The sequence below is a fragment of the Populus euphratica genome, unplaced genomic scaffold, assembly GCF_000495115.2.
Source record: "Populus euphratica unplaced genomic scaffold, PopEup_1.0 scaffold266.1, whole genome shotgun sequence".
Classification (NCBI taxonomy): domain Eukaryota; kingdom Viridiplantae; phylum Streptophyta; class Magnoliopsida; order Malpighiales; family Salicaceae; genus Populus; species Populus euphratica.
Window position 1 is genome coordinate 52,795 of NW_011500149.1, and position 21,232 is coordinate 74,026.

The 21,232-nt window shown below is 30.1% G+C and overlaps 2 protein-coding genes across 2 annotated transcripts; one reads left to right on the top strand and one right to left on the bottom strand.

Moving 5' to 3' along the window:
- The first annotated feature begins 5,752 nt into the window (after positions 1 to 5,752).
- Positions 5,753 to 7,901, top strand: LOC105110911 (uncharacterized). The gene is made up of 2 exons (XM_011006116.1): positions 5,753 to 7,833; positions 7,898 to 7,901. Exons 1-2 carry the CDS (start codon positions 5,753 to 5,755, stop codon positions 7,899 to 7,901), a joined length of 2,085 nt encoding a protein of 694 aa, XP_011004418.1.
- A 5,082-nt stretch (positions 7,902 to 12,983) lies between these two features.
- Positions 12,984 to 16,189, bottom strand: LOC105110866 (heavy metal-associated isoprenylated plant protein 26-like). The gene is made up of 3 exons (XM_011006046.1): positions 15,850 to 16,189; positions 15,089 to 15,164; positions 12,984 to 13,621 (listed from the first exon to the last, which is right to left on the bottom strand). Exons 1-3 carry the CDS (start codon positions 15,985 to 15,987, stop codon positions 13,299 to 13,301), a joined length of 537 nt encoding a protein of 178 aa, XP_011004348.1. The 5' UTR covers positions 15,988 to 16,189; the 3' UTR covers positions 12,984 to 13,298.
- Between the last annotated feature and the right edge of the window lie 5,043 nt (positions 16,190 to 21,232).

The following is a 21,232-nucleotide window of genomic DNA, read 5'->3' on the forward strand; positions in this document are numbered from 1 at the left end:
AGTTAGTGTTCATGCTAGTTTTGTTATTAAAATATTATTTCTATGTTCTCATTTCTAAAAAAAAGAAACAAATAAAAAATATTCATCTTATTACATGTTTTTGTATTAGGATTTTATAACTTGTTTATAAAATCCATTGAGACTTTACTCAAATTAAAAGGTCTATTGGACCAACATTTTCAAATCCTTAAAAATCTATGTTAAAAAAATAGTTTGCTATTCACTTTTGGTATCATTGCCTTATATATTAAGAGGAAAAGCACATCGTCTTATATGTTAAGAGGAAAAGCACATTGTTTTAATTTTAAAATAATAAAAATTTTAGTCTAATATTCATCAATAACAAAATCAAGAGTATTAAAACAATTTTAGTCTAATATTCACTTATTACATTTGAATATGCATTAAAAGTATTAAGTCTTATTCAACAAATATTACAAGTGAAATTTAGGAGCTATAAGATAGATGAATCTTATCGAGGCGCCATCTATGAATCATTTCTAAGATGTTGGTTAGGTTCTACGAGCCTAACACAAATCCATGAATTATTCATTAGCTTGACTTGATTGATAATTAGTCAAATGTTATGATTAGGAGTGATCAATCTTAGAATTGTTATTACACCAAGTATTATTTACAGATAATAACTAGGAGTGATAAAAATAAACCAAACCTTTAAATGACTAGGTGTAAACCTTACCTTAGGGTTTAACTTATTAAAGTAGACCCGTTATCATCTAGTAGACAGACCATCGGTAGATTAGACATAATAAACCATTAAAAATAAAAGACAAGATTGGTAATATAACTTATCTTAGGTGGGATATTTTAGAGTGATATTATCTTTTCTTTAACATAATCATTTCTTTATCATAGATATCTAAAGACTAGTTAGGTTTTTTTTTTTTTACTATAATAGAAAAGGACAACTCATTTTTTTAATATATTTTTACTCTATTTTCCAAACAAAAAACAAGCCTTTTGCTTTATTATGGACTTGTTGTGATGCTCAATGTGATAATGTTTGACTTAATATCATACCCTAAATGGTCTTAAAAACTCTATAAACATTTTAGTCATATGTAAAACATGTGACAAACATACATTTTTTTTAAAAAATCCAAACAGGACCAAACCTCTCTCCCTCTATGAAATCTCCTTTTTGTTGGGTTTCTGAATATTATATTTGTAACAAAAACTATGAAACAAAATTATTTAGAATAGAAGGATCGTTATACCTAAAGTGTTAAATCTAATTTTGTGTTTTTGTATATTTTTTTTACTAACAGACAACAACTAAAGAAATAAGAGAAATAACTTACTATTTATAGGAAAAATTGACAAAATATCAATTTTCTCTTAAATAATATCCATATATTAATTTAAAATAATTTTAAAAATTAACTCAATTAAGTCCATACTTGATTTTCTCAGTTTAGAAATATAATCAATGTATTAATTATATTATAATCCTTAATTTCTAAAATATATTTTAATCAAGTCATACTTAATTAAATCATTTTAGTTTAATTTCTAACTAATAATTCTTAATATGTGCAACCCATTAAGTTCTTTATATGTTGGCCTAAGTTTAAATTATAATTATAATTAAATAAATTTAATAATTTAATTTATTATCAGTTAAATAATTGATTAATTTATATTTGAAAATCATGTGTATCATCTAACAATGTGTTATAATCTTTCAAATATTAAAAAAATTATTAGTGACTTAATTAACCTCTTAGTTACTGGTTTCTTAGTGTAATTAATATCATTTTATCAATAATATTTTGATTTAGCATTAAAGCATGTAGTATGTTTGTCATGTTAAATCATGTTTGTTCTTTATATAATAATCATTGATAATTTGAATAAGACTTGAAACTCTTTTCAAATTTCATTCCACCTAAACTAAGGATTTCTTAGTTGATACTATTTGAGAACAAATATAATATTTTTTTTAATTCACCTAAAATAATGAATCTTCTTTTGATTACTCAAACATCTTTATATAGTTCATGTTATACTCAATGTTTGTTATTTCATTACCTCGATTAACATAATATATAATATGATCAAAGCATAACATTTTTTATATATGATGATTTAATGATCTCAAGTCTAAAGTCACTTACACAATCATCATGTAAGCCTTTCTATAGATATATGTGATATCTCCATATGAAATTCTTTGTGAGTCAAAGTGTATATATCTTATAATAAGTATTTACATATTAGTTTTAGATATCCTTTATACCGTAACATATGAGAACAATTGTTTTCTTTTATAAAAGAGAGAACATAATATGTATTTGTCTTTATAGCTCTAATAAATATCAAATATTTAAAAGAGCATCAACCATGAATATTTTAGAAACAATGCTTTAATACAATAGAAATTTTATAATTATAACTTTATAATTTTCTTTGCAAAGCAATTTTTATTCTAGACACTACTAAAAACAGGGGCTATTAGCATCTGAATTTAGCAACGGATAATTCCGTTGCTAAATTCAGCAACAGATTTGCAACAGATTACATATATATTATTTTTTTAATGTTAGTAACGGATTTTAGCAACGGAAAATCCGTTGCAAACTTTACGTTGAATTTAGCAACGGATTTTCCGTTGGTAATTAAAAAAATAATTATTTAAATTTTAATATAAAACCAAAATTACGAACATCGTTGATTATACTTACTAGGATAAAATCTCAACCGTTTGTTTTTTGCTGGCTTTGGTAAATCTACATCAGTACTCTCCCCCCACACCGAAATGCAAACAGAGACCAATTAACAAAACCAACAGATGAAAATTAATGAACTTTCACTCTGCCAGTCTCCTTCATCCCTAATAACATCGATCCAATACTGTAGAAAAATCACCCTCTCTTCATCGATTTGATTTTCCTTTATCCCAAACATGTCATCTTTTTCGTGTCTTCAGCACCCGTAATTCTTCTCCTTCATCTTCTTCTCTTTCATCTGCACAGTTTCAATCTTTCTCTGTAAACCACCAAAACCACAGACCCGTGGCAACATCGAACCAAACCCAGCATTATCACTATCGAACATGCTGATTTACCCCTTCTCATTGTAAACGGGTTGGGTTTTTCACGCTTTTCTTCAATAGTTCAGGTAATTGAAAATTTAGGGTTTTTGTTTTTCTTTGTTGCAATTTAACTTACACTAAAAATCTTTCACCTAATTTTTCCAATCTCAGGTTTTTTTCTGTCCTGTAGATCCATCTCGGTCACTTGTAACTGAAGAACACAGGTAACATTTTTTTTCTCGATACTTTGAATGCTGGTTTTAGGCTATTAATTTGATAATATAAGGGTTTATGAAATGTTTTTAACATAATCTATAACTTAATTATGCATGTTTAATTGAAAATTTATCAAAACCCCCAATTTAATTTTTAGGGTTATAGTTCATAAATTGAATGTCTTTAGGCTACTGGACTAATGCTTGTAATTCATATGTTTGGAAAAGAGTGATCGATGGAAATTATGCATTAGTTCAATTTCTTTGCTTTCACTGAGATGTACCCTGTTGCTTCAACTTTTTATCTTGTAATGCTCTACTTCTATAATTTTTAAGTGTTATAGCAGCGTATGGATGCTATTAAAATCTATAGAGTCTAGCAACTAGTTAACCTGTGATGATTTTCTTCTTCTGTAGCAGTCCAAGTGCTTCTTTTCTTCTTCTTGTAATTTGATTGAGCATGCTTGCAAAGTTTTAGTGCTGCGTTTTAGTCACAGCCAATCCAACTTACTAGGATGTGGTGGTTGCTGATTTTTGTAAATATTTTTTCAAAATATGCAATTATTAGTTTTAGTTGCAAAACTTATACACACTTATTGTATTCATAAAGTTGTGTTTATTGTGATACATTCATAATTCTGTTTATCTGATTTATGCTGTCACAAGTCAAGGCAGCACACCAACTTCTCAAGACTATTCCACATAGCTATGGGAGTAGGAGGGTTGATGGAGTTCCTGTTTTCAGCAAACAAAATTCAGATATTGCAATAACTACCAAAGACGGGATTAAGTGGTATGTATTGATTCTTTTGTATCAAAATTTAAATATGCATATTTCAATTTTTAGGGCATAGGACTGTTTTTTTTTATTTCCTTATTCAATTCCAGTTTGTATGTTGGTTATATTCAATTAACTTTTTAGGACATAGAACTGTATTTTTCTTTTCCTTATTCAATTGTAGTTTGTATATAAAAAAATTAATTGAATGATTTTCTTTCATTGAATCTGATATTAAGTTTCTTTTTAGATGGAAATTATGAGACCAAAATGAAATCTGAAGATGACTAAATAATATATCAATTAACTCCAAATTTATTTTGATTGTTGCTGGGAAGTCAGTAGTTCATTGCTGTGAATTCTTAGTCTTGGGACTGATTTTCTCTTGATCTGACTTGTTGTTAGCTAGGTTTATTTATAGCTAAGTTATTTATGCTATACTTTTTGTACCTTGTTGTTCTGCTCTTTGAGTTGAAAAAGCATCTCATTGGAATTTCATTTTATGCAAAGGCTTGGTTTTGTAGAAAAATTATGTCCTAAGCATATAGATTCCTATTAAGTTATAGGTTTTAAGAGATAATAATTAGAGTACATTATAATTTAGTCTATGCATTATTTATGATTTTATAAGTTAGTCATTATGTTTTTGAAAACCATAAGATATAATATTTCATATCAAGGGATTTATGTTGAAAATTAATTTTCATATGAAACTCACTTTAAATCTGTTCTGAAATATGCTCTTTTAACCATGTTTTTTTTAAAAAAAAAATTCTAACATTATATGCTGGTGGGTGTTTCTTGGGTAGTTCTATGCTTTATTGATGTGCTCTTTCAGCAGTGGTAATTCTAACATTTATTCTTTATTGATAATAAATTTCAAAATAACTTTGTAATCTTGTTCAAGATTGAAAATTTTTAGGTTAGATCTTAAAAGAAAAAAAATTGTTATGACAAAACAATTGCCATGAAAATATAAAAACTAAACAGTACTTTAACTTGGATATTCTTTTTGTTTTTCATAGTTGAACTTACATTTGTTTTAAAGACTAGCAATTGATATAGGTGGATAGGTATAACATACTGTTTATGTTTTTTACTTTTCCAGCAGTATAAATGGCTTATTGGATCACAATATAAATCAATAGAGTTGGCTAAGTCTGATTGAGTTGCAACAAGGAAATCTCCACCTTGGGTCATTGATTATTGGGGCTTAGGTAAGTCTATTTTGCTTCATTTTTTTTATGGTTGCTTAATTAGATTATGCTTAATTTGTTTGCTGGGCATGCCTATTGTAATCTTTTCAATTAATTGGAACTCTGCTTTTCATTGGGATTAGATTATTCATATTTAAATTTATTTTCCTTGTAGATCCTAGGTTTGGAGGTTTATGTGAACATGATGCTGGGATTATATTCAATTAACTTTTCTAGCCATAGTGCTGTCCTTTTTATTTCTGCTTTTACATATTGCTCCCTGAAGTTCATGTTTTTAGAAATTTTCCTCTTAAAAAGAATAAGAACAAGCCTCGGTCTTCTTTATTTAATTTCAAAACCATGAAGGCATTTAGAGGGCCAAATTCCATTTTGATTATTTGGTTAGACAACATATTTTAATTTAAATGATTGTTTAAGTACTAGTAGTTAAAGCAGTATGCTTATTTATAAAAATACTTATTGGTGTTATCATGTTAATTAGATTAACATGGATGATCGATCGTGGATGTATGGTCGTCTTATGGATGGTCGTCTTCGTCCTGAATACATTACAGGTGTTAGAAGATTTATCAATTTTGCCTTTTCAATTGATAAAAATATATCTGGGGGGAAAATTAGATGTCCTTGTGTTAGGTGCAAAAATCAAAAGTTTTTAAAGGAAGATGATGTTTGTAAGCATCTATTGACAAAAGGTTTTTTACCTTGTTATGAAAATTGGACTGTACATGGGGAGCCTTATGTCGCACAACCAATATTGGCTGGACCTTCATCGGTTGGAATTAGTCATGTTGTGAATGATGTTTGTCTACAAAATCCATATAGGAATCTGGTCATGGATGCAATGGGGGTTGGTGATGCATACTATAATGATAATGTGTTTAGTCCTGTAGTGGCAGAGGAACTTCCAAATCTGGAGGCAACTAAATTTTTTCAGCTTTTGAAAGCTGCGGAGGAGCCTTTGTGGGATGGGTGTACCAAGCAATCCAAATTATCTGCTTGTGTACAATTGCTTAATATGAAGTCAACTTTAAATTTGACTCAGACTGCCTTCAACAAGTTTATTGATTTTACAAAAAGTTGCATGCCTAATGATGAAAATTTGGTATCCAATTTTTATGATGCCAAGAAATTTATGCGGCCACTTGGACTTGGTTATGAGAAATATGATGTGTGTCCTAATTACTGTATGCTATACTATGGAGTAGATGCTATGAAAATTAATTGTGATTTTTGTGGAAGTTCACGATACAAACCTAAAAATCCTACTAGCAAAGGTTCCAATAAGGCTGAGAAGCAACTCCGATACTTTCCCTTGACACCAAGGCTTCAGAGACTGTTCATGTCTCCATATCATGCCAAAGATATGACATGGCATCATTTTCATACGTCAGATAATGGGGTTATGGTGCACCCATCTGATGGGGAGGCATGGAAGGAGTTTAATCGTGTCCACTTAAGCTTTGCATCAGATCCGAGAAATGTTCGGTTAGGGTTATGCACTGATGGGTTTTGTCCATTTGACATGTCTTCAAATACATACTCTTGTTGGCCAGTAATTGTTACTGTTTATAATTTGCCTCTGTGGAAGTGCATGACTAGACCATTCATGTTTTTGACAATGATGATTCCTGGGCCAAAGAATCCGGGGAAAAAGCTTGATATTTTCTTAAGGCCTTTAATTGATGAGTTAAAGAATTTATGGTCAGTTGGTGTTGAAACATATGATGTATACAGAAAGGAAAATTTCCAATTAAGGGCAGCTTTGATGTGGACCATTAGTGACTTTCCAGCATATGGTATGTTATCAGGGTGGAGTACTCATGGAAATCTGTCTTGTCCTTATTGTATGGAGCATAGCAAGGCTTTTAGATTAAAAAATGGAGGGAAAACAACATTTTTTGATTGTCATCGACGATTCCTACCCATGAACCACCCATATAGATGTCAATCTGATAAGTTTTTGAAAGGAGTAATTGAAAGGCTCCCTCCTTTACCTCGTCCGTCTGGTTTGGAAATGTTAAATGAAGTGTCCAAGTATACTGAGGGACATAATGGAAGTTCATCATGTAATGATAAAATTCCTGGCTTTGGTGTTAAACACAATTGGGTGAAGAAGAGCATTTTCTGGGAGCTTCCATATTGGCATACAAATTTGATTCGTCATAATCTTGATGTCATGCATATTGAGAAAAATGTCTTCGACAATATTTTTTATACAGTAATGGATTGTCCTAATAGAAGTAAGGATAATTTAAAGGCTAGGTTGGACATTCAATTATATTGTAAAAAGCCAAATCTGCATTTGCAACAAGATATGAGTGGTCGGGTTTACAAACCTAAAGGCACTTATTGTCTACACAAGAAACAACAACAAGAAGTTTTGTCATGGTTGAAGGAATTATCATTTCCTGATGGTTATGCTTCAAGCATTTCACGATGTGTGAAAGAGGCACAATGTAAGGTTTCGGGGATGAAGAGTCATGATTGTCATGTCTTCATTCAAAGACTTCTTCCAACTGCTTTCCGACCTTACTTACCTAGGCCACTATGGGAGGCATTAACTGAACTGTCTGTATTTTTTCGAGATATTTGTACAACAAATTTAAATGCCCAGCATATGGAGTTAATGCAGATGAATATAATTGAAATAATGTGCAAACTTGAAAGGATTTTTCCTCCATCCTTCTTTGACTCCATGGAACACTTGATGATACATCTACCTTATGAGGCAAAAGTTGGTGGACCAGTTCAATATCGATGGATGTATCCATTTGAACGGTATGTTTTTATACTATGTTAATTTTATTCCCTTTTTATTTTAAAAAATAAACTAATATTAAGAAATGATATAGGTATATGTTTTATTTGAAGAAGAAAGTGACCAATAAAGCTAAAGTTGAGGGTTCCATATGTGAAGCATACTTGATTGATGAAATCACCAATTTTGCATCTCATTATTTTGGTGATGACGTGCAAACAATTTGGAATCGAGTTCCACGGAATGATGATGGTGGCCTTAACATTGTAGATGGATGTCTCTCTATTTTTTCCTATCCAGGGAAAAAATTATCCAAAAGATTTTATAGAAGACAGTTGTCCCATGCTGAAATGCAAGTTGCACATAACTATGTGATATTCAATTGTCAAGAACTTAAGCCTTATTTAGAGTAAGTATAAAATATTATTTTGTACTTAATTTATAATAATCTGTTATTAACTTTAATATTTGAAAATTTTAGGCAATGTCGTCAAGAGCTAAAGTCACAACAACCACATGTGAGTGATGTTGAAATTGAAAAATTATGCGAAGAGATCTTTCCAAATTGGTTAAAAAATAATGTAAGTATACATAAGTATTTATATTTTATGTCAATTAGTTACTTTAAAAAGATTACTAATCTCTTTTAAATCACTATTTCTTATGAAGTTAACTATTATGCTAGGTGGAATACCAATGTAACGGAATTGGAAATCAACTCTTTGGACTTGCTATGGGGCCTTCAACTTCAGTGAAATGTTATAATGGGTATTATGTGAATGGTTTTAAATTTCATACTCAAAGTTATGGGCGTTTTAAAAAGACAATGAATAGTGGAGTTTGTGTGAAGGGAAGTTGCTATGATAATAATGAACGTGATTATTATGGAATGCTTAAAGAAGTTGTTCGGCTCAAATACTTGGGGAGTAAGTGCAAGTTATTTATGTTTAAATGTAATTGGTATGATACAAAGCGAGGGATTAGGGTACATCGTTCGAATGGTTTGGTTGAAATCAAGCATACATCTCGACTACATGGAAATGAAGATTTTGTTCTAGCACAACAATGTCAACAAGTCTACTATACATATCCGCCTGGTAATAAATCATCTGAATGGTGGACGGTTATTAAGACTACTGCTAGAAGTCGTTATAATGTTGACATGGGTGAATTTATTGAAGATGCCAACAATGTGCGATCATTTGATGTTGATCAATCAGATGAGATTTATCAACCATGTCGTGTCCTTCCTACCCAAACACTTGATGATCAAAATATACTTGTTGAATCATCTTATTATGAAGAAATCAGTCAACATGAATTGCTTCAACTTGACATAAATTGGGGAAACAATGAAGAAGAAGAAGAACAAGAAGATGATGATGATGATGGCAATGACGATGGCGATGGTGATGGTGATGGCGATGATTCTTATAGTGGTGGTGATGACAACGATGAAAACATGGTTTTGTGTGATAATGATGACATGGTTAGCAGTGATGATAATAATGAGTAGCATAGGTTAATTATATTTCGTAGTATATGTAATGAATATTTTTTTTTATATGTATGATGATTTTATATTATTTGATAATATTTAGGCTTTCAATGTTTTTTCTTTATTATTTTATTGAAGTGTGTGTTATGGATGACATTACATGTATTATTTTCATTGACCTTTGAAACCATTTCTAACCTTTGAAGTATCAATCTTTAAATTGTGATTCTGATGTTATAGTTTATTTTGTGATTTGTTTTCTTGCTGATAGATACTGGAGCATTAATGAAAAGGGTTCTTCCTACTCAATGTTTTGATTTATAGGAACAAACATTAAGGTAAGCATACTTATAATTTTGATTTCCTATCAAGTAATTATTTAGATTTATATTTTTATTATTGTTTGTGTTAATTGGATTTTGACAATATAAAACTTCATGGCTGATTTTTATTATTCCAATGAATGCTTAATGAAATGGTCTTGATGTTATTTATATATTTGTTGTTGTTACAGTAATTATTTTATTTGAAGTATAATATTTTTTGAAGTTATGACTATTACGTTGACTATGAGCTAATTTATTGCAATGAATGCTTAATGAGATTTAACAGTTTGTTTTTATTCTAGTTATGGCACTCTTGGAAAAATATCTGTGAATTTTTTGTTATTGAAAGTTTGACTATGAGCTAATTTATTGTTATGTTGTATATATTCATATGATAATGTTTATGTTTTTTCTTGTTTTTAGCATGCCTCGACGAGGATCCATATTAGATTCTAGGAGTGATAGGTCCACTTCAAGGAGTGACAGGTCCACTTCATCCAAATCATTTCAAACTACATCAAGGCATAATAACAAAGGATCTACATTTCAGCAACTTGTGTATCAAAATGCAAATGAGTGTTATATACCTACTTTGGGGAGTACACATCCTCCTCAATGTGATTATGGGAGGGTTGAAGCATATCAATTTTGTGAGGGCTTTCGCTTCCAAGATTTGCTTCAAACTCAAGGAGGTTTCCCTCGAGATAACCAACTTATTTATGGAGGACATAATTCATATAGGAGTTATGGGAGAGTTGATGGTGATGGTGATGATGTGAACATTAGAGATGAAGATGAGGGAGACGGTAGTAATGAGAGAGGTGTATGTGATGAGAATGCAGATGGTGTGCCATTAAACCACGGTTCAACATCTTCTCCATACAATTATGATCAAAATGTTAAAAGGAAGGGTTTTGACACACCAATGGATCCAATTACAAGAAAAAAAGAGCTTTGTTTATATGGAACAACAGAGTAAGTTTAAATTTTTAAAAATTAACTGAAAAAAATTATATTTTCAGGTATGAAAAAAATTACTTATTATTATGTAATTATTTGTTTACTATAAGTTTGTTATTATATATTTTCAGGTTCAATAACGCATCGTGTGGACGTGCAATCGGAGATATTTTGAGGTCCAATTTTAAAGGAGCATGGCACTCTTTGGAAAAAATAGATTCAATGTGCAGGGATGAACTCTTTAAAGAGTTTAAGGTAAGAACCAACACTAATTGTCATTTTTTTTTAAATTTTGATCACTTTAATATAGCATTATGAAAATTTGTTCTTATTTCTTGTTTACTCTTTAATATCATTTAATTTCTTTAATTATTATATCATCTTGCAAATTCAGAACAAGATAACAATATGATTAATTTTTTATATAATTTGAAATTTTGTGCACTCTTTTAACTTGGTATATATATTATTTGGTAGAAAAAATATTCCTTTCCTGAGGAAGATGAGTCGATTGTTCGTAATATTTGGGAAGATAAGGCTAGGATAGCTTTGAATCAGCAATTGACACGAGCTCGCAAGAAAGCCATGTCAAAAGAAAACACTACAAATATTATAGATTGCCTTGATAAAGGTCCTGCTTGGATAAACAATGATGACTGGAATCAAATGATCAAAGATGTTTGGTCCACCCCTGAATTTCAAAGGAGGTCTGAATCTGCTAAGAGGAATCGATTAACCAAAACAGATGGTAAAATAAGCACTCATTCTGGAGGAACAGTGTCATTTGCATCATATCGAGCTAACATGGTAATGATTTTTTTTTATTATGCTTAAGATAATGAATTAAATTTTATATATTTATCTTTTATAATATTTATTAATCTTGAAAGCAAGAGGAAGCTGGTGGAAAAGAACCTCCATGGGATGATGTCTTTTCAGCTTTGCATCAGAGTACTAAGCAGTCTGGTAGCTTCGTCGACAACAAGTCTAAAAAAGTGGTTGTATGTATTTTTATTTGATTATTTCTTAATATAACTTAAGTATTATTTAACATTCAAATGGATTTATTGATGCATGTATTTTATTTGTAGGAGAATTATAAAAAGGAGATGATTTCAAAGTATGGAACTAATCGAGAAAATCATCCTTCATTTGATGGAGCAGCTTGGTGTGTGGCTTCAGGAGGAGTTATAAAGGGTAGGGTATATGGTGCACCTCGTATGCCAAAATCTATAGTTAGTACAAGTTCTTCATCACATTCCTACTCGGTGGAGTCATCATATCCCAGTTCATCGTATCGAGCGTTGCAACAAGCGATAAAGGATAAAGAAGAGGAGATAAAGAAAAAAGATGATTTTATTCTTGAAATGAAACGGCAGATGGATTCTATGCAAGAATATCTTGTGAACAATCTTGGATACAATGATGGGACATCAAATATTGATCAAGGTATGCCACCATCTTTGACTCCAGCAATATCGCCACCTATGGCTCCTCAGATAATGACATCTATGGGACCCACATCTCAACCAATTTTTCGACCTACACCTCGACCTTTATATCCTGATCAATCTTGTATCGATCCACAATATCATGGTTCGTCTTCGCAACCGGCACCATGATTGTATCTTTTGTTGTTTTTTTTATTGTATTTGAACTTAATTGTATTGATGTAAGTTTAACTAAATTTTTATTATATGAATATTAGTTTTATTCTATTTTTTATTAATGATACAATTATTTTTAATATTAAATTGTGTTGGTTATATATATTTTAAAATTTTTAAAATATCCATAAATAATTAAATTAATTAATTAAAATTAAAAATCATTGCAATAAACAAATAAAAAATAATTTAATAAAAAATAATATAATCACCAACGGATTCTCCGTTGGTGATTGTAACTAATGCATCATTCAGCAACGGAGAATCCGTTGCTGATTCACAAAATAAGCAACGGATTATCCGTTGCTCATTTTGCAACGGATTATCCGTTGCTAATTATAAGCAACGGATTTTCCGTTGCAAAGAAATCAGCAACGGATAAATCCGTTGCTAACAAATCAGCAACGACAAATTTGCATCCGAATTTTGTCGTTGCTGATTGAGGTCACGTCTATAAATTTTAAAAAAAAACATACATCATGAGTACAAGTACTTGAAAAAAATTTAAACTAGATAGCAAATTATTTGACATGGACACCTTTTTATACAGTGATAAATAGCCCAGGGCCATGAAAACAAGCCCTCGGAGCTACATTTTCCGTTGAATATATCCCCGCGCCTGCAATCAGAACATGGAAGAAAAGCAACACACAAGCTTTTCCATAGCTCGCATAGAGGATTATCAATTCATGATACATTCCATCCCCGTAAAAATAAAATCCCATCTACATTTTATACATAGATCACATGCATATATAACAGGATGATCAATTTGCGATGCTACACACTTGGAACTTGAAGATTCATCATATATAGCTAGCTAGCTACATGAGGCAGCAGGCATTAACATTGTCATCATTGAACATGTTGCTGACCTTGTCATCTCCCCGGTGGCTCACCGGAATGATCCCGCGCCTGTCTGCAAGATTGTAGCCATGCTTGTAATAGTTGTAACTCTCTTTGAACTCACTTGTTGTGTCCTTGAAATAGTGATTTGCTGATGTAAAGTACAGCGGTAGATCCGGATATGGCCAGAATTCCGCCCTCTTTCCTGCCCTTCTCGCTGCCTTGAGGACCTTGTTGCGATCAACATACCCCACCACCGTCACCTTTTCCATCTCTAGGTCAACCTCCACTGAATCAATACCTAATAACACATAGATAGCATTTATATATGTTTCAAATTAATTTCACATGCGTGTTGATAATATATGCGATAGTAATTAGTATCATCTATTTTGTTGTTCTAAATATAGTATCTAGTAGGTTAATGGATTAAGAAAATTGTTTTCCAGAAATTTGGCAGCCTAATATTCTGTGGAAGAAGATAAATGAACAAATTATGAACTATCTTCGGGTTGATTCTGTTTAATAGAAAAATAAATAAAAAATCAATTAATTGCTAGAGCTTCGTTTATAATAGAAAAATATCCTTCCATTTTTCAGAAGATCAGCCTCTCTAGCAGTTTAGTAAAAACAATACACACACACAGAGAGACAATATTCTATTTTTTTAATTTAAATTTTTATCATTTTTTATCCAATTAAAAGCAACAGGATTCTTGAATTAAGGAATAAAATAATTAATTTATTCCATGAAAAATCTAAAAATATATTATTTTAATGTATTTTCAATTGAAAATATCTTATACTATATTACCAAACATATTTAGTAGATTTTTTAGTGAATCATATTCAAGTGTTCTAATAGTCTGCCATATTCTAATATTTAAATATTACCAATTTTTTATTATTCCAACTCTAGAGAAAGGGAAAAAAAACACAACTTTAATAGGTAATTAATTAAACACACCTTTTGTTGTATTTTCTTCATGTATAGAAAAAAAAATATTTAATAGTAAAAAAGACATGGTCTTGAGTTGTATTTTCTTCATGTATAGAAAAAAATTATTTAATAGTAAAAAAGACGGATGTAAGGTATCCTTGAGAGAAAAAAAGATGGGAGATTAGTTGTAAAATAAATAGAAAAGAATCCTATAGTTTATTAATTATAAGTCACATTTATTTTCTTTCGCACTAAGAATTTCTTTAATCAACACAATAATTCCTGCCGACATATATTATCTACGGAGAATATAAACTAAAAACATAACAAATAAAATTGGCTTAAGAAATAGATTTCGTTAAATGTTTATTCTACGATAATAGCAAAAAACAGGATTTCTGAAATAATCCTGAATCTTTTCTTAAAGAAAGTGATTTTTTCCAAAAGATTAAATTAAGAAATAAGAAAACAAATCTGAAAATACTTAGTCATTATGTTTTTCAAAGAGTTTAATAAATAAAAGAATTAATCTTTTTATTTCTTAATTTTTTTCATGATTTTGAAAATAATTAGTCATTTTTTAATTTTTCTTAAAAAACATTGGCTTTGGCTATAAATTTCAAAATAAAGTTTCATTTCCCAATCATTGAAAAATTCTCATTTTTTTCTATAAATATTGTTTTTGTATTTCCTCAAATTTTCTTTTTTATTATTTTCTAAAAATTAACCTGGGAGAATTTTTGAAAAATCATAGATAAAAAAACAAAAAAAAACCTCTTTTTCCCCTGATTAGTAAGCCACTCCAAATTAATTACACAAAAGATATACCTCTAAGCTTATAAATGGCATTTTTGACAACCCTTTCACAGCCAGCGCAGCACATCCTGACTTTGAGCTCAACAGTCTGTAAAAGCAACAAAAGAACACGGTTTAAACATGGTCTTGAGAGATTCTATATATTTAATAAAGCTATATATATATAAAAATTCTTATTCCTTTGTTCCCTTTTGATCTTTCGAAGCATTCATGCTTAATTGGGGCTATTATAGGAAACCAAATGGATTGAGCAAAGGGTCTAAATTCTGCTCTTACCACTAAAGGATTTCCAGTGTAGATGATAGCAGGAAATTTTCTTTAAAAAAAAATAAACCGAAAGTATATATTATAAGAAAATCCTGATTTCTTTATTTTTTTATTTTTTTTATTTATACATAGCGCAGAGGGGAATTCCAACTTAAAATATCTTTTTCGTATGAAATAATATATGTATTTTGTAGTAACCATTATTTAAAAAAAAACATTTTTTTTTTTGAATTATTAGCCATTGTACTTGTCAACTAGAGACATATTGCAAATAGAACAAACTGTAGTTTTTATTCTATTTTTTACAATTTGTTGAGGTCTGTGCTCCTCCACCTTACAAGGAAAGAAAAAAAAGGGGCTCTCAACTAATAGGCAGAGATAGAACCCTGGTATTTTCTCTTGCATGGCAAGTTGAACATGAAAACTAAGGTGAAAGCTCAAGCAACAGACAAGAGATACCCTCATAACTCGAAGAAAAACAATAGTTGTAGGAGATGAAAGCGAACCTGCAAAGAAAGTGGTCTTCCCTTCGGCATGTTGTGTCTGATATTTTTTACCCTTACGTGGTCTTCTTGAATGTATAAGTAGGAGTGAGTGATGGAAGATATGATAGTCTTAAATGCTCTCTCTAAGAAGGTAGCCATGGAAGTTAATAGGGTTCCCTTAAGTGTATAGAGCAAAGGAAATTAAAGGAGAGAGTTAAACTTAGCTAGAAAAGACAAGCCAGACCCAAGAAGATATTCCTTTGTGGGCATCCTTCAAAGTTCAAAGAACCATTTGGAAAGGTGGCCTCTTCCATAATAATTAAAACCACTCTTAGAGAGAAGGGATTAATGGTATCTAAAACCCATCAAATTTTAATTATGTACTAAGCTTGATATATATGTGGGCCTAAAGAACATGGTTGTTTCTGATGACATAGCCGAAGAGGAATATCAATGAGTCATGTGTGCTATGGATTGGATTGGAAAAGTTAGGTTTTGATGCAAAGTGATAATCAACATATATTCTAAAATCTTTCCTTCTCCACCAACTTTTTTATATAAATTAATGTGAGTATCTGAATTAATTTTATAAATTTTAAAATTAATAATTATTTAAATTTTAAATGGTTTTAAAATTTATAAAATTTTATAAAATAAATTCAATACCTGATCACTAAAATGGCATGCATCATTATCTCTCTAGCCACAAGGCCTTACAAAGTTATATTCCCACATGTTCAATAATTTTATTGTTATTTGTTAGGTATTCCCTAAGGTATAGAATGTTTAGGTTTTTTTGTATATATTAAACGAATCTTTTGAGCTAATTAATATATGATTTTGATGATTACTTAATTATTATATATCAATTATTTAGCTCGGAGCATCATGGACTGATTAAATTAATAATAAAGAATATAGGTGCACTATATATATTCCTATCAAAACCATCGAATCCTAACCAACTAAGGTATTATTCCAGCAATCACACCAGCCATATATGAAATAGAGTTAGCCAAGAGAGGAGATCGATGGAGAAAAAGGAAGATTGTTCTAATTTTTGTTTGATAGAAGAATAAGAAGATACATGTGTTTGAGTGAAAACCTAGTTACTTAATTCCCCTTATATATATAGTCATTTTGTTTGTTTACATTCAATCAAATATTTGACCAATAACAAATATATTTAAATCATAATATAAAATCAGTTTTACAGGTCAATTCAATAACTTGTTAAATTAAAATTATTTAAAATTAAGTTTTATTTATCTTAATTATTTTATAGAATGAAATTAAAAAATAATAATAAATTATTTATCAGATTTATATTTTATATCGAATATTAGTTGATTTATAAATTACTTTTCATGTCTAATCAAAAAATTAAAAAGACCAACATACAAATATTAATCATGGCAATGCTAATAACATCGGTGTAGCATTGTTAAGGTAATTTTAAAAAGACCATTAACAATTAATTTGTGCCTTAAGAAAATAAAATTGTCATTTATTAGTATTGATGGATGTATAAACCATGCATGAAGCTATAAAATATGCCTCCTTCATCTCCTAAAGTCTTAAACATGGTATTTGTAAAGTATATATTATTTATTACATAATACTATGATTTGCTGATTTAAAACCTAATTGAGGTTAAGTTTTATTTCCAAACTAACTTTTTTAAAATAAAATAATGTTTTAAAAATTTTAAAATAATCCATAATCTAAATTTTGACATTGATCGAACCCGGGTTAGTTTTTAACCATAGTAGCGGTACTAATTTTTTCTGGAGTCTTTTATTATTTCTTCAGTTGATTTAATTCCTTTACACGCTCACAACACGACACGTGACGCTTGCGTAACTCTGAGATTCCTGAAGGTCGCTTTTCATAAGGGACACAGCTAGGGTGGTGAAATTTATGAAATTCTCATAAAAAATCACATGTATTGAACAGTTTTTTTAAAAAAAATTGAATAATTTGAATTATAAAATTATAAAAAAGTTATTTCATTCTGGTTTTATATTTTAAAAATTAAAAAATAAATCAAAAAGATAAATTTATATATAAATTAATATTTCATTATAAATTAAAAATTCATTAAATTAAAGCTTCTACAAAAACATTTCAATTAAAAGCTTATTAAGTTAATTATAGTTGTAAAATTTAATATGGAGGTCGATTTAGAACAGGACTAGTTTCGAAAAGTTGAAATCCAATATTTTTATAAAAATATATCAAAATAATATTGTTTTGATATAAAAATAATTTTAAAAAAAATCAATAGATTAATTTTTCATTAAATCAAGTGGATTGACGGATCAACTAAGATAATTACCTAGTCAACCAAGTTTTATTCTCACACTATATTCACAAATAATATGTAACAATCAAAATACTTTCTATGTGAAAACTTTTCTAACAACACCAATGCTTGAAAATGGTATTTATAGAGATGAAATATTTTAAAATTTTGAATATTTATATGGTAATTTTTTGCATCACATGAATTTAAGCTTATATAAATCAATAAAAAAGAAAGGAATCTAGATAGTAAGTTCAATAGATAAACAGACAATAACAAACTAATCTAAATCTTTAGATCAAATTTTATTTAAATCATTTAAATAAAAACATATTTAGATATAAGATCTATATTTAAAAACCAATGGAGGAAAGCACTGGTTTCAACCTTGCAGCGAAGATTGCTAAGTCTTAATCATATTTGCGAAATAGAAAACCATTAATTTGAAATCATTGGTTAGGATTTCCTTATAAAATTAAATAACTAGTATTGCTAAGCTTATACTGCAGTTTACGCAAAGATAAATAGGCCTTAGGGTCTACAATATTTTTTTAAAAGGATACTAGAACCCAAATACCTTCGATCCTTAATATCTTGTATGTGTTAAAATTGTGAAATTACTAAAAATATTGATAGAAAATTCTCTTATATTTTTTTTATATTAAAATTATGAAATTATTGTCATAACCCAATTTTGGCCCTTTAGCTTTTAATTTAATTTTTATAGGGTTTAAAATAAAAAATTAAAATATCAGAGATTTATTTCGATGAAAAGTGTGATTTGTCAACTTCCGTGAAAATTAAGGATTACAATGTGCCTTTGTCATTCTAGCCTTATCTTCAAGATAATCCTTATCTTCTTCAAGATAATCCTTACCTTGTTCAAGATAATCCTTAAGATAATGATTTTGTCTGCTTTCGAATTCGATTCTAATTCGAACTTCACAAAGGAGAATGAGTTTGATTGAAACTTGGTTTCTTACACGCGAAGGGACTCTGCCACTATAAATACAGATCTCAGGGGAAAAGAGAAAAAAGAAAGATGAACCCGAGAACAGAGAATTAGCCCAGAAAAACAGAGCAAAAGAAACAAAAGAAGGAGGGAGGACGATTAGAAAGAAACCCTAAAGAAAAAACCTTAAGAGGAGGTCATTACCAGAAACCTTAAAAGAGAGAAACATAAAAAAGAAGGGGGTGGTGAACCCTATACTAGCCACCGCCCCCTCAATCTTTTTTCTTTCCAGTCTCCCTCGATTTCGCCTTCAGCAGCCACATGCCTAGGTAAGTTTCCTTCTTTTCTTGCTAAAATAATTAAATGATTACTGTGTTTGCCAGGGATGTGCTTGGAAAAAGTGGGCAGAGAGAAGGAGGACTAGAGGGACACCAAGAGGAAAACAAAGGAAGAGAAAATAGCATCAGCAGGTCGGCCCTCCACTGTCATTATTATCTTCAATTGCAGCACCAGGTAAGTTGCTCTTTTCCTCCTTGCATTTTAATTACATGCTTCCTGTAGCAGATGTGCGTAAGTAGTTCATGCATGCCTGCTGGTAAAAATTAAAAAACAATGGTCAACCGGGTTAAGCTTGTGACCCTGCTAGGCCTGTTGGGTCCAGCCCAGCTCTATGTGTTGAGCTGGGCCAACCCAAAAAATATAAAAATAAAAAATATGTATACATGAATAAAAATAATATAAATTTATTGGTTTATTAACTAACGCCAGAGTCAGGAATAGAAATACCGATTTAAATTTATATTATTTTTATTCGTTGTATTTTATTTTATTTAGCTAGAAAAATAAAAAAAATATGTGCACGCGTAAAAAAAATTTATTTTTATTTATTTATTCACTGACGCTAGAGTTAGGAATAAAAGAAAAAAAATGATGATTTAAATTTATTTATTTTGATACCTGCGTAATATTTACCAACGCTAGAGTTAGAAATATCCGTAGTTGAACATTCATTGGTACCAGAGTCAGGAATATTACACACAAATAATCATAGTATAAACCAACAAAAAAAAATGTTAGCAATTAAGGACAAAGATCAGGAATGCAACCTGCCTTAGATAGGACGTTTAAAGGGTGATAATATCTTCCCTTTTACGTAACCAGTCTCAGACTATAAAATCTTTGTTGGCCAGTTAGGGTTTTTTGTAACCATAATACTAGGTGGCGACTCCTTAAACAAAGAATATCCTCATTAAATTTAAAGAATATACCAACTGGGCAGGTGACCCATTACAATGTGACCATCTGGGTAGATAACTCATTACAATATACCATCTGGGCAGGTGACCCATTACAATGTGACTATCTGGGTCGGTAACCCATTACAATATACCATCTGGGCAGGTGACCCATTACAATGTGACCATCTGGGCAGGTGACCCATTATAATATGACCATCTGGGTCGGTAACCCATTACAATATACCACCTTACATTGGGCAGGTAACCCATTACAATATACCATAAAAAAAAAATCCTTGTATTTTTATTCTTCATTGGATAGGTCGCCTGGAACAATTAGACCACTTACGAAATTCTTCGCGTTTCTTTTATCATTGGGTAGGTTGCCCAAAACAATTTGATTCATTTCAAAAAAAAAAAAATAGGTCGTCTCCCAAATGATTTGTTTCTGGATTTCTACATCTCTGTGTAAAGGTCATGTGTCAATCTACTATTTTCAAAGGTTTCAAAATTATAAAAAAAAAAAAAAAAGCAAAAGTTCTTTCATAGGTCGCCTGGAACAATTAGACCACTTACGAAACCTTTGTCATGTTTTATTTTTTATCGGGCAGGTCACCTGGAACAATTAAACCATTCGCGAAACCCTTTCGCGTTTTATTCTTCATCAGGCAGGTCACTTAGAATAATTAGACCATTTGTGAAATTCTTCGCGTTTCTTTTATCATCGGGTAGGTTGTCCAAAATAATTTGATCCATTTCAAAAAAAAACAAAAAAAAAATGGGTCGTCTTCTAAATGACTTGTTCTCTCTGTAAAAGTCATATATCAATCTAGTATTTTTGAAGTTTTCAAGACTCTAAAAAAAAAAGCTTTTTGTATCTACTTTTCTTTATAAATTTACTACACAAAG

Bases quoted from the DNA above. Each gene is read 5' to 3' on its own strand.
- LOC105110911 (XM_011006116.1), top strand. From the start codon at position 5,753: ATGGATGATCGATCGTGGATGTATGGTCGTCTTATGGATGGTCGTCTT.
- LOC105110866 (XM_011006046.1), bottom strand. From the start codon at position 15,987: ATGGCTACCTTCTTAGAGAGAGCATTTAAGACTATCATATCTTCCATC. The intron at 15,165-15,849 runs GTTCGCTTTCAT...TTGCTTTTACAG, and splicing joins GAAGACCACTTTCTTTGCAG to ACTGTTGAGCTCAAAGTCAG. The intron at 13,622-15,088 runs GTATATCTTTTG...ATGTGTTATTAG, and splicing joins TGCCATTTATAAGCTTAGAG to GTATTGATTCAGTGGAGGTT.